At 41.3% G+C, this 15,958-nt stretch overlaps 1 protein-coding gene across 13 annotated transcripts in view; it reads left to right on the top strand.

The window, feature by feature from the left end:
* CELF1 (CUGBP Elav-like family member 1) overlaps positions 1 to 15,958 on the top strand; it is a 66,227-nt gene that overhangs the window by 22,840 nt on the left and 27,429 nt on the right. For 6 of the 13 annotated variants that reach the window (XM_057408870.1, XM_057408867.1, XM_057408868.1 and 3 more), the window contains 3 exons: positions 13,309 to 13,496; positions 14,239 to 14,321; positions 14,718 to 14,766. In XM_057408870.1, the coding sequence (XP_057264853.1) occupies positions 13,319 to 13,496; positions 14,239 to 14,321; positions 14,718 to 14,766 (310 nt within the window). In that variant the 5' untranslated portion in view covers positions 13,309 to 13,318. Of the gene's footprint in view, positions 1 to 4,490; positions 4,631 to 9,881; positions 10,451 to 13,308; positions 13,497 to 14,238; positions 14,322 to 14,717; positions 14,767 to 15,958 lie in introns of those variants that run through there. The other 7 variants (XM_057408864.1, XM_057408863.1, XM_057408866.1 and 4 more) reach the window with 5 other exon arrangements.

Genomic DNA, 15,958 nt, shown 5'->3' with positions numbered 1-15,958 from the left:
TAGAGCTTAAGCAGTACCCCAAATACACAATTTGTACCTATTTACAAACCTGCACAACCTACAGATAGGATAAAAGGATTAAATCTTCTATAGGTTGTTTTGTTATTTTTAAAGCTTGTATCTTCATAGATTGAGGGAAAGAAACCTATATGCTTATGCTTTAAAAGCAATTGTCCTGGGATTCATACATCAATGCTTCTTCATCTCAATTATTAATTGTAAAATGTCTTGCAAAGAGGGAAAAAACGTGATGTTTCCTCCTTGTCTGTGAGTAGCTGAAATGAATTATCCTAGGGAGCCTGCATTAAGGCTTTTTCTTATCTGTCCTACAAGTACAGATGCTCTAATAGGTTGTCAGGCATTTATTGTTCCAGATGCATGATTTGATCTTTTGACAATTTCTTCATCTGCTTGTTTGCTTTATGTCTAGTAACTTTCATATAGTATCTACTCAGCCAGGCTTCCGCTGTCATTTTTGCATCACAGGAAGTTTTACTGTGTCGTGGGTTTTTGGTTTTATTTTTAATTCACTACAGCTGCCATTGCTACCAAGAAATAGCTGATAATGCTGATTTTCATCTCCCTCTCCATTCCCTTGGTCTGACTAAAGCTATGGAAATATGCAAGATAAAGAAACAAAATTTAGCTGGGAAAAACAAGAATTTAACATGCATTTCAGATCACTGTTCTGAAGGTCACAGCTGGGAACTTAAATAAACAAATGAAGTCTAAAGCTAGCACGAGAAACTGTCTTTCAGGATAAGGGAAAGACAACAATCCAGATACCTCTCATGTTATGTTTCTGTGAAGATTAATGAAAGTGTTTCATGTACTATTAAGAACAGGCATAACGAAAAGATAATTAAACACCAAAGAAAAGATGGACTTTCTAAGAAAATATTATAATTTGAAGAGTTTACTTACATGGACATATCTTACTTATTTCACTGTGCTGATGTAGTAGACTGCTATCCTAATGCCACACAGGTCAAAGATGTTCCTACCAGAGCATTAGCTGATTTCTGGTGCTAATGTTGGTACTTGAAAACAGGGTAGTTGGATACTGGCTGCCTTAGGAAAAACCCAGGTAAATACTTACTAACATTGTCTGTCGCTTTGTAAATGGCACTATTGCAAACTCTGATATTTGAAGTTCTTTGGAGTTTCTGACTCTGTGTAAAAAAGAATTAAATAGATATGGGAATAATAGTTGTGATATATCTCAGAGTAATGCAAAAATATTTAAGTAACCTCAAACTGTAGGGCTTTGGAGGCTGTCAGCTTCCTTATTCCTTGTTGTCATAGGGTAATGAGAAATTTTATGGATGGAGAAGGGTATCTGAGGTTATCTTCAGGAGGTGGTTTCACTGCCAGTCTACTCCATTTCTTTCTCTTTGATAATGCCTGTGCAAGTCTTTGCGGTATCATCACTGAAGTAGCAGCCACAGCTGCAGTGGGTGAAGCACTGGGTGAGCAGCCTCCTGCTGCTGTGTTAGCTGACAGCTATACATTGAGACAGTGAAACTCAGGGGGGCATCATGCAGCTGTTCTGCCCTAGAGAAGCAGATCATTGTCTGCAGAGCTATGGGTCATCATATTGCAGAATTCCAGTGCCCACAGCCCCATTACCATATTCATGTGTCCCCTCTCAGGCAAGCATAAGAATGGACAGTATGTCAGAGAGAGGCGAGATGAAAATTGAAGAAGTTTGGATGCCAGTGTCCTAAAGTTTGTGAACTTCATCTGCTGTAAGAGAGAGATAAGTCTGCTATAAAAATGATAAATCGGCTGCTCCTGAGTTCTTGTTAGACATCCTGTTACTAGCAGTTACTGGCGAGCAGGATCTTGTTGCAGTTATTTCGACTTCTCAGATTTGAAGAGATGTTACAACGTATTTCCTGGTAGGTAGTAGGTAAGCTGTTGTATTGCAGAGCTACTGTCTGCCATTTGGTGTAAGTTTTCCTCAGGAGTGAGCCAGATATTGTGTATATAAGAGATCGAATTTGTTCATCAGTTATATAGTGGCATATTAAAAGCAATTGCAAGGCATTTTAAAAAGAGGGGAAAGTGTGGGTTTTTTTTCTGTGCTGTGGCATTTCCTGTAACAAGTCCAGGGGTGTGGGTTTGGGGTTTTTTGTTGTGTAGTTTTGGGAGGGTGGTGGGTTTGCTGTTACTTACTAAAGCAATTGAATATAGTGCTGATAACAGCTGAGTGTTTATAACTAGCATTTAGTATGTGTACAGGTCAGTTCTTGAGCACTTTTAATAGGTCATATTTTTTTTTCCCTAATGCTTTTTGTTTTGTCCCAACACAAATGCACGCTCTTTGGGCTTGTTCCAGACCTATCTTTGCCAGTCACGAAGGCTATTAATCTGTGGTGTTTGTTTTCACCACAAAACTGACTCAGTGGTCTCTCAGCCTCTCTGTTTTCAGCTAAGGAGAACCAAACTTCTTGTGGTTTGTCTGGTAGCCTCTGATGGGTCTCTTCCAAGTAGTTGTCCAGTCTGTTCTTGCACTCGTTTAAGTTTGTTGTATCTGCTCTATCCTGCCAACAAGGAGTTCCAAAAATCAACTCTTCGTATGAAATAGCATGTATTTTCCTCCTCAGAGGAACGCTGTTGTATCAGTCATTAAGATCCTGGGGTTTTAGCTGTCATTGGAAAAGTGAGATTCACAATGCTAACTGCTTAAGAAGGCAACAGCTACACAACCTTTTACAGTTGATTTGTGCATTCACTTCTTTGCTTGTTGTTTGAAATAGAAGCACGAGGGACACCTAAACTGGTCAGATAAATAAACATGTGGCAGTCAAAGCAGAAATGTTTGGCATCGTGTTGGTATGTGGATAATGCTGTAGATAGGAGTCTTCCTTACTTGTTTGTGTGTTACATTGAGGTCAAAGATGTTTCTATTGGCATTAGCTGATTCCTGGACTTTACTTTTTTACTTCCAGCAAAGTGATTGCTTAAGGTCACTCTGGGTCTGTCTAAAGACCCGGTGTTCTAGACTACTTTGGTGCCCTTTGAAGTGCCTTTGCACTAGTGAACACAGCATGGGGAACAAACAAGAGGAACTGGATGCCTTTTGGATTTTCATTAATAGAAATGGTAGGTATCTGCTATGGAGAGCTCAGTTGGATTTTTATCGGCCTGTTTTTAAAGGAAACAATGCACAAGACTTATACTGCTGTTCTTTCCTGAAAACTTTTTAATCCACTGCTCCTATTCGGATAAATTTATCAGAGCAGTAAATGTGTTGAGGCATTAAAATCCTAATCATTTAGCATTAAGTCAGGGCAAGGTCAAAACAGAACATTCGGGTCGTGCCCTTGTCCATCAGTATCCAGGTAGCTCTGAAATGCTCTGCCTGTTGGCTGTGGTACAACTAAACAGGCAGAAGTCACTGAAGGATCTCGAAACTCATAGGATTTATTGTAAGGAGGTAAGACATATCCATGGAAACAGCTTTCTTTAGTATGCACTGGCATATTCATGTCCAGAGTTACCTCTCTAGTGTTTAGGTTTATTGTATAGTTAGATTGGATATAAGGAGGAAATTCTTTCCTGTTAGGGTGGTGAGGCACTGGAATGGGTTGCCCAGGGAGGTTGTGAATGCTCCATCCCTGGCAGTGTTCAAGACCAGGTTGGACGAGGCCTTGGGTGATACGATTTAGCGTGAGGTGTCCCTGCCCATGGCAGGGGGGTTGGAACTAGATGATCTAAAGGTCCTTTCCAACCCTAACTATTCTGTGATTCTGTGAAACAGTATTCTCATTTCTTCATGTCCCAGGAAAGCATCAGCACATCCTGGTTTGGGTGTGTGACATTTGGAAATTGAGGAGCTAAGGGAAGTTGGTTGGTTTTTTGCATCAGTTTGTTACAGAGCTGAAACACAGAGCATTCTCTTCAGCCACAGCTTGCAGTCCCCTGATGCCTCTCTGAAACTGCATGTTCAAGCAGAAGGTCTTTTCTGACCAGCTTAGTTAAGAACCCCTTCATATGGTGTCCTCCATATATATTTTTGCATGAAGTTTTGGCACTGGGTATCTTGATTTAGAAAGGTAGAAAGTTATGACTAAAGAGAGCTGCCACAGTGGACACAGTCTGGTTTGTGGTTTCCTTCTGATAATGCCTAGTACTATGTACATTAGACAAATGGGTCTAAAATCTTAATAATTATCGATTAGTCTGTATTTAAAGCTCAGGTTACTTCCTAATGTTCCTTTCTAATGTTAGCTAGAAGGTGGTAGTTCTTACGTGCAGTATTTTGATGCATTTAGCAATCTTTTTATAAGCTAAAAATTATTATTTTTTGCAAACTTTGGTGCAAAGTTTTATCTCCTTTTCTAGAAAATTATCATAATTAATTTTATAAAATAGGGGTTATATAAATTATTTTTAATCATTTGTCTTTGCTATTAAATAAAAGGGTACATTTAGCTGCCATTTTATTTTTGCCTTTCTTAGAGTGCTCAGGCAGAGAAAACATCATCCTGTAAGCCAGAGAGAAAGGTGACTTGCTGCTTCATCTACTGGCTGGGAGTGTTGGGATTTTCCAGGTTGGAAATCATTCCTTTTGAGATTTCAAAGGATTCATTGGAGTAGAAGTTATACCGTGTAAGCCAGCAAAGTAGGGCAAAAATATATTGATACACCTCATTCTTGTTGCAGAAACATTTTGAGGAAGGGGAGGAAAAAAGCTGAGTATAAGCTATTTTTAGAATAAAATTTACTTACCTGATTTGTGAAAATCCATCTAGGCTTGGAGGGATTAAATGCTCTCAAATAAATGCATAAGAGAGAACACAGTGGAACTTTGCTATTTCTGAGGTAGAAGCGTCATCCCTTCTATCCTTTTTCTTCACCTGCGTACTTCTACAAAAACTTCATATAAATAAAAGTGGGTTTCAGTTAATTCAGTCCAAATTGTAGGGAGCCCCAAAATTCATGTATCTTAATGATAAACTCGGCATTCTGAATGTGTCAGATTTGTGTACCCACAGTACATAACTGTCATGCAGATTGGCAAATGAAGAAATTGCCATTTGGCAATTAGGTGGAGGCTTTTTATACCCAGTGAGGCATGGGGAGACAGTTTGGATTTCAGCATGGGCAGAAAGGGTTCTGACTGCAGGCTCGCTTTATCAGCAGTGAAACAACAGAATATTGACAAATACTTACTGGATTTTGATGCATGTAACTTAGGGGTTATCTGTTCAAAATCAAAACTGCAATTCAGCAACACTATAGGGGTCTGGATATGCACAGATAATCCAAGGGGAAGTTTATTCTAGGACCTGTCTCCTTCAGAGCTTCACAGTGTCTGATTTCCCCATAGCCTGCATCCTTTCCCATCGCTTGCCCTCACCATCCCAGTAGTCCCTCAGCTTCACATTTGTGTATGTTGTCTGAGGTTCAGAAGGTATCAAATAAAAAGTGGTCTTATCTTTAGCTTTCAGTTATGTCCTCATTGAAACAACCAAGGCTTTCTTAGGAAGGAAGATACAACACAGGATTTGGGGGTTTGTGGTTTGTTTTTTGGTTTGGGTTTTCTTTTTTAGATTTTATGCCCCGGGATGTGATGTAATTCTGTAAACGTAAAAGCAAAACTTTTAGCATTTATACTCTACAGTCTGAGGAGCATATATAGCAATAGATCCTGCAGCTGAATTTAGGACTTCAGAAGCACGAAAAGAAAGATTTAATCGGTAGTATGTAGAAGTTTTTGATGTTCATGTTGTCACATTAGCATCATGTTTAAATGTGTAGCTACAGTCTATAGAGCTTGGAATTTCAGACATTGTTTCTATTATCCTTTGAATAGAAACAGTCAAAGAATGGATCTGGAAGCCAGCAGGAATTTGACATCTGAGCAAAAAATAAGTGTGTTTAGCTCTCTTATTTTTCTTTCTTTTTCTATGAGGAATGGCTGGCATGACTTTTGTGAGGTTTATAATTCCAAAGAAACATTGCTTCCTTCTTTAATTCTCTGTGCAGTAGTGAAATACCATCTTCTTCCACTCTTTGCAAGAGTGAAAAATTCCTTTTCACAAGTGAATTCTGCAAGTCTTTTAATTTCACAAGTTTGATGCCTTCAACTAAATAATGTTAAAACAAACCTGGTTGTAGTGTTTTGTCACTAAAACTGCTATCATTAGTGCAGAAGTATGGTACCCTGAGGCACTGAATCTTGGCTAACATACCTTCAGATATTTATTCACCATTACCCCAAACTGTACGTAACAGCATGTGAATTTTTTGGCACTGCCATTAAAGTGAGCACATAAAAGGAGAAATTAAGTATAAGAAGAATTAAAAATTATTATGTAGCAGGATAGTTGCACAAAACTAATATTTTTATTATCAAATCTGTAGACTGAATTTGACATGGAGTGTTATCACAATGCCTGAACTTGTTGGAGTTCTGTCTTAACAGAACAAGCAGATATGACTTCCATTTTGAGGAACAGATATGAGGAAAGGGGTGTGCATAAGATCATAGTAACTTAGGGATTTTCTTTACTAATCAATCTAACTAATTGATTCACTAATCAAGCTAACTAATCAATCTCAGTAATCTCTTTAAAACCCATTTTCTAGAGTGTCTGTTGCCAGCATCATCTTTCATCAGACCTACAGTGGGCATGGCTGCTGGGGTATTTTACTGGCTGCTTAACAAAAGTAAAGATGACCAGAAGGAATGAATTCTGGTCTTCGCAGCTAGGTTCAGAATTTAGGGTGTTGGTCTATAGATCTGTGTGAACAGTGGCAAGAGCACCACTACATCTTCTGCTGTCCTAATAATGTAAATCTGAAGTGTTTCTTTCTGTGGGCTCATTTGTGACAAATCCACCAAGTGGTCTCTAGGGTTTAGTTTAACGTTTGAATATGATGTGCTCTCCCCAACATGGCATTTTTCAAGTGAGAAGCCTGTAGGATATGTCTAAAGGTAGATACAAGTAATTTCCCGAAAGCTAGTAATTTGACCTCTGTTCCTTAGTGTTTATTTGCATGCTCTTAACAGTGGTGCTTGGCAGATAGCTCACACCTTTTTCATTAAAGTTTCTTGTATTTAAAACATGGTAAGAGCATGCATAAATCAGTTACTGTTGACTATCTGATGTATGATGACTGGAGTGTTGAGATGGAAGAATTAGAGGCTCTTCAGGAAGGACAGCCAGGAAAGATGAGGAGGGGGTGTCACCCTCTATGTCAGTGATGAGCTGGAGTGAATGGAGCTCTGCTTAAGGATGGATGAGGAGCCAACCAAGAGCTTATGGTGGACAGGTGACATAGTGGGGATCTGCTACAGACCACCCAACCAGGAAGACTGAGTGGATGGAGTCCTCATGTTCATAAGCCCTGGTAATCAGGGGGAGATATAACCATCCCGATTATCTGTTGGAGGGACAGCACAGCAGGGCATAAACAATCAAGGAGGTTTCTGGAATGTGTTGATAATAACTTCATTCTCCAAGCGATAGAAGAGCCACCAAGGAGAAGGGCTGTGCTGCACCTTGTTCTCACCAGGAAGGAGGGGGTGGTGGTGAATGTGAAGCTGGAGAACAGCCTTGTCTGCAGTGACCATGAAATGGTGGAGTTCAAGATCCTTAGGGCAGCGAGGAGGGTATGAAGCAAGCTTGGTACCCAAGACTTCAGGAGAGCAGACCTTGGCCCTGTCTGCTTGGTAGAGTACCACAGGATAAAGCCCTAGAGAGAAGTTGGGCCCAGGAAAACTGGTTGATGTTCAACAGTCACCTCTGCCAAGCTTAGGAGCAATGCATCCCAATAAAGAGGAAGCTGGGGAAGAATGCCAGGAGACCTGCGTGGCTGAACAAGTAGCTCCTGGACAAATTCCAGCACAAAATGGAAGCCTATTTCCTTTTTGTGGAAGAGGGTGGAAGCAAGGACAGGTAACGTGGGAGGAATACAGAGAAATGATGGCCTTAAGCTCCCTTCCAGCCCGAACCATTCTGTAATTCTGTGATATGTGGTAAATTCATGTCTTCTCTTATTTTGCAGAAACATGCAGATCTTTTTGTATTACCAGGCCTAACTCCTTTTAATAACCTTTTAATCAAACCCACTATAGGCAGAAGAATGTTTCTGGTTTGGGTTTGTTTTGTTTCTTTTCAGAGGCTGGAAACAGTTCTTTATGAAAAAAATAACTGACATGCTGTAACTGTGCAAGTGTAAAGCAAGCTGTATATACTGGCCAGCCTAAATAACTGCAGGTACATGTTGCAGTCATGGGCAGACAAGAAAGAAGTGATTGCAGCCACCTTGGCATGCATTCCTTGATGCTTTTAAGAGTTTATTTTGTGGTTATATTAACTGTATATGTAAGGCTCATCTGGATTCATGTTGGACTTGAATTACTGATCCCTCCTGGAGTGTTCGGGCACACCCAGCTGCCTCTGCAGCACTTCATCCCTACAGTCAAGTATTTCTGCATCTCCTAATGATTCCTGTATTAGTCAGATTATCTCCCCAGTCATTTGGTATTGGAGAGTTAACAAGAGGTATGTAATGTAAATACATCTCACAGTTCTTTGAACATGTTACTCCTGTTATAAGATGAAGCAGCTGATGTAGAATCATAGAATAGCTAGGGTTGAAAAGGACTTTAAGATCATCCAGTTCCAACCCTCCTACCATGGGACTGTTGGCACAAGTCCAGAGGAGGGCCACGAGGATGATCAGGGGACTGGAGCACCTCCCATATGAAGACAGGCTGAGAAAGTTGGGGCTGTTCAGCCTGGAGAAGAGAAGGCTGCGTGGAGACCTCCTAGCAGCCTTCCAGTATCTGAAAGGGGCCTACAAGGATGCTGGAGAGGGACTCTTCATTACGGACTGTAGTGACAGGACAAAGGGTGATGGGTTCAAACTTAAGCAGGGGAAGTTTAGATTGGATATAAGGAAGAAGTTCTTTACTGTGAGGGTGGTGAGGCACTGGAATGGGTTGCCCAGGGAGGTTGTGAATGCTCCATCCCTGGCAGTGTTCAAGGCCAGGTTGAACTTGGGTGGTATGGTTTAGAGTGGGGTGTCCCTGCCCATGGCAGGGGGGTTGGAACTTGATGATCTTAACGTCCTTTCCAACCCTAACTGTTCTATGATTCTATGATTCCATGGGCAGGGATTCCTCACACTAGACCAGGTTGCTCCAAGCCCTGTCCAACCTGGCCTAGAGCACTGCCTGGGATGGAACATTTGCCACTTCTCTGGGCAACCTGTGCCAGTGCCTCACCCTCACAGTAAAGAACTTCTTCCTTATATCTAACTTGAACTTCCCCTGTTTAAGTTTGAACCCACGACCCCTTGTCCTGTCACTACAGTCCCTAATGAAGAGTCCCTCTCCAGCATCCTTGTAGGCCCCTTTCAGATACTGGAAGGCTGCTAGGAGGTCTCCACGCAGCCTTCTCTTCTCCAGGCTGAACAGCCCTAACTTTCTCAGCCCATCTTCATTCAGGAGGTGTTCCAGTCCCCTGATCATCCTTGTGGCCTCCTCTGGACTTGTTCCAGCAGCCCCATGTCCTTCTTATGCTGAGGACACCAGAACATGTTCTGATTGGTGTTTTCAAAGATTATCAGTTTTCAACAAATGACTGAGTTTTTTCCCCTTTATCATCTATAGGCTCTGTATATCTCTGGATTTATAGATGCATGATTGGCAAAGCATTATTTCCAGAACAATGTATGTTTTGCTTTTATAAAGTAGTAGGTTTTGATGCTCTATGGTAGTTTTGAATAATCAAATTTTTTAGCTGTGATTGTTTTGGCAGGTTCAGAGAACCAGGTAGCGTTCTCCCTAGAAGTTAGGAGAGTATCAGAAACAGTGCACAAGGTAAAAAGAGTAAAATTGGCCGTTGGAAATGTTGATGGTGAAGGAACTTCTTGGCTTCACACCTTAATTTTGGCAGTTATGGGAAGCATCAGTCTAAACCTCACGGCCTTGGACTGCCTTTTTGGGAGGCAAGGAGTTAGTTGGGGATGGAAAGACTGTAGTTTGTATTCTTTCTGCTCTGTTACCCATTGCTATCTTCATGGATCTGACACTCTGTTTATCTGACAGTGCACTCAGTACTGCTTCGCCAGGGAAAATTGCACAAAACAAGCCCTGTGCATCAGCACTTTCATTGTGTATTAAGCTGAGCCTCCCTTCACATGGTCACATCCCCTTTTTAATCTGGGATTCCATGTCCCTTTCCCAGTCCAGCCTTGTTTCTGTGGTGTCTATTGCTGGTCTCCCTGAGCTTCTGTGGTTTGAGTGTTTTTTGTGTGGCTGAGTGTTAAGACCTGCAGGACTTTTGGAAGTGGCGTTGTTTGGGGGTTAGGCAATACACTGATTTAGTGTTAGTAGTTTGTCACAGACTGAGGTGATGGCTGCGTTCAAGTTGGATTTTCTCCCAGAGATGATGGTGGACCATTGCTCATTGAATGCCAGCCCTGTGTAAGTATTTCTGTCTTCATGTCTAAGTTTATAACTGAAGTGATAGTTGGAATTGCTGTCTCTGGAGCCTGAGTTGTCTGATGAGCTCCCCTTGTGGGGAACGACATGGGGGAAAGAGATAGGACAGCCTGCAGCTTGTTTTCTTGAAAAAATCCTACTGGTGTTGACAGTTGATGTTGGATCCTGCACAAGAGGAAAAATGATCTTTACAAGTTTGGGGATGAGAGCTAAGGAGGTGTAAAGCTATTTGGCAGTATTGTTTATAGTATGCTACAGGCGCTGATGTTATAAAATTAGTTATTTAAATCAGTCGTTGGGAGAACAGCTTCTGTTCTTCCCTGTTAATGACTCCAGACTAGACCTTTTAACTAGGAATGAAAGATTCCTTGAATACTGTAGAGATCATGTGAAGAGTTGCCCAATTAATAAGAGCCACGCTAAGCTCTTGCAGTTACCCATTGCATAGAACACAGGGCTGAAGATTATTGCTGGAAGAGGGTAAATGTTTCCAGTTGTTTTTCTTTGTAAAAGGTATTGTTTGCCTTGACTATTTGGAGATGTGCTCACCCTTTCTGAGTTGAAAGGTAGAGAGGAGTAAAAGGATTTATGATGATTTCCTTTCCTTTTTAGTAAGAAGCTTTGTTGCTTTTGATCTCAGGGGAGACCTTGTAAGTCTTCAAGTACCTAAAGGGGGCCTACAAGACGTCTGGAGAGGGACTTTTTACAAGGGCCTGTAGGGACAGGACAAGGAGGAAGGGCTTCAAGCTGAAAAAGGATAGATTTAGATTAGATACTGGGAAAAAATTCTTCCCTGGGAGGGTGCTGAGGTGCTGACACAGGGTGCCCAGAGAAGCTGTGCCTGCCCCATCCCTGGCAGCGTTCAGGGCCAGGTTGGATGGGGTTTGGAACAACCTGGTCTGGTGGCAGGTGTCTCTACCTGTGGCAGGGGTTGGAACTGGATGGGTTTAATGTCCCTTCAAACCCAAACCATTCTGTGATTTCTATGTCTGTTCTTACAGCTACAAAATCATGAGCTTTCCCTGGCATCAGTCCTTAGGCTCAGAACATCAGCATACTGAGGGGGGAAATTAACTAAATGTTACCTGGTTTGGAAATCTTGTTTTACTGAATTTTTTAAGTTCTCTTCAAGGAGGGGAATATGATTGCAGATGGACAGTGAGTAACTTAAACACGTTTAATGTGTAAATAAGCCCTTCAAAACCTATCTTTAAAGTTAAAAAAGCAGTGATGAAGAGAGCTGACTGCTGTAGAAGAAGGCCACCTGTATTCCTCAATGAAGAGACTAGGGGCAGTGGGGATCATTGTGTGGTTACTGTTCCACTCGCCCCACATGCCTTCTAGACTATGCAGGGACTGGTCAGCAATTCTAACCTACTAATCACTATAGCGACAATAGGATGTCGTTACAGTCAGTCTTCCACAGAGAGAGGTCCTGTGACAGCTGATAACAAGACCTCACATTGCACTTGCCAAGCAATGAGGGGTCAATACAGGCAGCTGTGATTGTCAACAAGCTGTGTGGAGTATAACACAGTTTTATAATAGGCTGTTCATACAGTTAGAGCTAATGCCTTGTAGCCTATTGAAGATTTCCATACTCAAAACTTCTGTATTGTTGTAGTCTAAGAAATAACTTTTTCTGTATTAACGCCCTGCCATTACTCAACTTGATTCAGTGTGCGGCTGACTGTAGATTGTTCAATCCCAACCTCTTCATGTACAACCTAAGCCTGTCTTTGCTTGCCAAATATTGCTGAAAGCTCCCTAGTTTCACAACGAGCTATTGCTTGGTAGACCTTTAAAGAAACTTCTCACCTGTTCAGTTGTACCTGTTTCTCTGTGTTAAGATGGATGTTCTCCTGGGATATAGTTCCAGGTAGCCACATTTAAAAACAATGAAGAAAATATTATCCTCTTACTTTCAGTGGCTACTGGTAACTTCAGTGATCTGTGGGTAAACTGAGTCCAGGTTCCTTCCTGCTCTGGTTTCCTTTTCATGTAAAAATTTACACGGTTCAACTAGTGATACTTTTTTAGTCATCTCAACAGACTTATGTTCTGAATCCCAGATGTTGACTACAAATAAGAGCAAGCTTTAAGAGAAGTTTTAAACAGCTGTGTAGAGAGTGCTTGGTTTCCAAGTACACACCTTGCCAGTGAATGTGAATGATTGTCCTGTGTTTGGCTGGAATATGGGTTAATTTTCTTCCTAGTATCTGGTGCACTGCTGTGTTTTGCCTTTAGTCTGAGAATAATGCTGGTAACACACCTGAAGAAGCCAGGAGGGAGCACAGCAAGGACAGCTGATCCAAACTAGCCAGAGGGGTATTCCATACATCATGCTCAGGATGTAAACTGCACGGAGTTAGCTAGAAGGGATCAATAGCTGCTCAGGATAGGCTGGGTATCAGTCAGTGGATAGTGAGCAATTGTATTGTACATCAGTTGTGTTTTCTGACATTTTATTTCTTGCTTGTTGTTGTTCCCTGTTATTATTATCAGTATTGTTATTGGTGGTGTTATTGCTATTATAAATTATTAAACTGTTCTTATCTCAACCCATGGGTTGTACATTCTTCTGACTTTCCTCCCCAAGCAGCTGCGTGGTACTTACTTGCCAGCTGGGTTTAAAACATGACAGTGGTGTTTCTGAATATTCTCTGGTATGCAGGACTGGGAATACACAGGAATCTCTTTATATGTATATTTTAATCATGTACATTCATATATGTTTAGAAATCAATATTTTAATCTCACTGTAAGCATTCTTCTAGCTGCAACAACATCTGAAATCTGCAGAAGGGTACAAACTAGAAATTCATTCTTGATTTCCATAGTGCAAAGAAAATGAATGGCACACTGGATCACCCAGACCAACCTGATCTAGATGCTATCAAGATGTTTGTGGGTCAGGTCCCACGGAGCTGGTGTGAGAAGGATCTAAGAGAACTTTTTGAACAGTATGGTGCTGTCTATGAAATCAATGTCTTGAGAGACAGGAGCCAAAACCCTCCTCAGAGCAAAGGTGAGAACTTCTGTACTTGAGACTAGGAGTGTTAGCTGCTTTCATGTAGTTAGTCTTAGTTGTTTAAGTTCGTTAGCTTATTCAAACATCCCTGTGAGGAGCTTTATGTGACCAGGTGTCCATGATAGCCCAGGCTTTATGGTCTTTAAGCCTGTGTGTCTGATTGTAGTTGGACTGCTGTCCAGCCATTAAGTGATCAGGATGCTTGAAAAGTATGGATTATAATTGCAAAACAGAACATAAAATTAATACTGTGTTGCTCCAGATCAAATTTGTGATGTTACAGTATAGTGAAAATGTTGCTGAAAGCATCACAGTTTCAGATAAAATATAAAATTGAGGTCTTAGTCATTTGTGTGTCATCAAATACTTGTGTGCATTAAATACTAAATGGATTTGCAGTTCAGTTATATGCAGTATCTTATTTCCTATGAAACTAGGTAAATTTTTGGTACTAGCAAATAATTGTTGAGTTTGATAATAGAAGTAGTCAACAATTATTTGGCAAATGTATCTAAACTTTTGTTCTAATAGTGTATTGGTGATGTTGGGTCAGTTCTGAATGTATCCTATTTTATTGCACTTAGTAACTGTTTAAAGAAGATTTCTATCAGTAGTACCTCCAGGTTTCAATGTCTAACCTCTTCTATTTGTCCTAAGTTTTGCATTGGAAGGATAGAGGTGGGACTTGCATGTCAAGATTCATAGTTCTTTCTTGGCTAAAATCTTGTTTCCATTGCAGGGTGCTGTTTTGTTACATTTTATACCCGTAAAGCTGCACTAGAAGCACAGAATGCTCTTCACAACATGAAGATCCTCCCAGGGGTAAGAGAAGAGCCGTGCTTTCTTAACACAACTGTTTTATTGAGCTCTGGCACCACTGATGTACAAACATACATTATCCTGCCTTCAAATCGTGTTCTAAAAGAACTATTCAAAAGAGCAATGTTATGAGATTTATATGATAACAGATCTTAAGGGAATTTTTGAGCATATGGTAGTGAAGTGGGTGGGCATGGCTCCTATAATACTCTCCAAGGAGGAATGATGGCATATCCTAAAGAAGGCTTTTCTTTCTTCTAGAAATCTGTGTGTTGTTACATATGCATTTCTGTAGAGGCAATTTAGGCCTTCTTCCTCTTTCTTGCACAATTCATATGGGATGTATTTTAGAGTATAAAGTGAATGTATCTAGGATTAAATAATCTTTTTACATTTCAGATGCACCATCCTATCCAGATGAAACCAGCTGACAGTGAAAAGAGTAATGGTAAGTTTTAGTATAGTCTCAATTAGGTGGCATCATTTGCAACATTAGGGAAGCTTGAGTATTTTCCTGTTGTTAACAGCTTCTGATGAAGTCCTCTTGAATTGGAGACAAAAAAAAACCTGTATTTTTAATATAATAGCATAAATGATGTCTCTCAAATTCTGTGACTCTGTATCTCCCACTGCTGCTGCTTGTGGTAGAACCACATTGTCAGTTAGGGAAACATCCAGTGAGTTCTTCTTTGTACTAAGGTGGTTTCAATATGTGTTGGGGACGTTGACAGTGGGATTGAGTGCACCCTTCAGCAAGCTTATGGGTGACACCAAGCTGAGTGCTGTGGCTGGTACCCTAAAGGGAAGAGATGCCATCCAGAGGGACTGTGACAGGCTAGAGAGCTGGGCCCATGTGAACCTCATGAAGTTCCACAAGGCCAAGTGCAAGGTCCTGCACGTGGGTCAGGGCATTCCCAAATAAATGCATTCTTGGTGATGACTGGATTGACAGCAGCCCTGTAGACAAAGACTTGGGGTATTGGTGGATGAACAACTCAATATAAGCCAGCAATGTGCACTTGCAGCCCAGCAAGTCAGACATATCCTGGTCTGCATCAAAAGAAGGGCTAACAGGTCAAGGGAGGTGATTCTCCTGCTTTACTCCACTCTCGTGAGACACCACCTGGAGTACTGTGTTCAGCTCTTGAGGCCCCCAGCATAAGAAAGACATGGACTCACTCGAGCAGGTCGACAGGAGGTCTGTGAGCATGATCAGAGGGCTGAAGCATTTTCCCCAGGAAGACATGCTGAGAGAGTTGAGGTGGTTCAGCCTGGAGAAGAGAAGGCTCAGGGGAGACCTTACAGGAGCCTTCCAATAGCTAAAGGGGATCTACAGGAAAGACGGGGAGGAATTCTTTATCAAAGAGTGTAGTGATAGGATGAGGGGTAACAGTATTAAACTGAAATAGCATAGATTTAGATTAGATATTAGGAAGAAGTTCTTTACTGTGAGAGTGGTGAGGCACTGGAATAGGTTGCAGAAGAAGATGTGGCTGCCCCATCTCTGGCAGTGTGCAAGGCCAGGTTGGATGGGGCTTGGAGCAACCTGGTCTAGTGGAAGGTGGCCCCGCCTGTGGCAGGGGGTTGGAACTAGATGATCTTCAAGTCCTTTCCACTGGAAACTATTCTATGATTGCATG

The sequence above is a fragment of the Pezoporus wallicus genome, unplaced genomic scaffold (assembly GCF_028554395.1).
Source record: "Pezoporus wallicus isolate ANWC-B61680 ecotype Strahan unplaced genomic scaffold, APGP_CSIRO_Pwel_v1 contig_6382, whole genome shotgun sequence".
Taxonomy (NCBI): domain Eukaryota; kingdom Metazoa; phylum Chordata; class Aves; order Psittaciformes; family Psittacidae; genus Pezoporus; species Pezoporus wallicus.
This window is presented reverse-complemented; position numbering and strand designations above follow the sequence as displayed.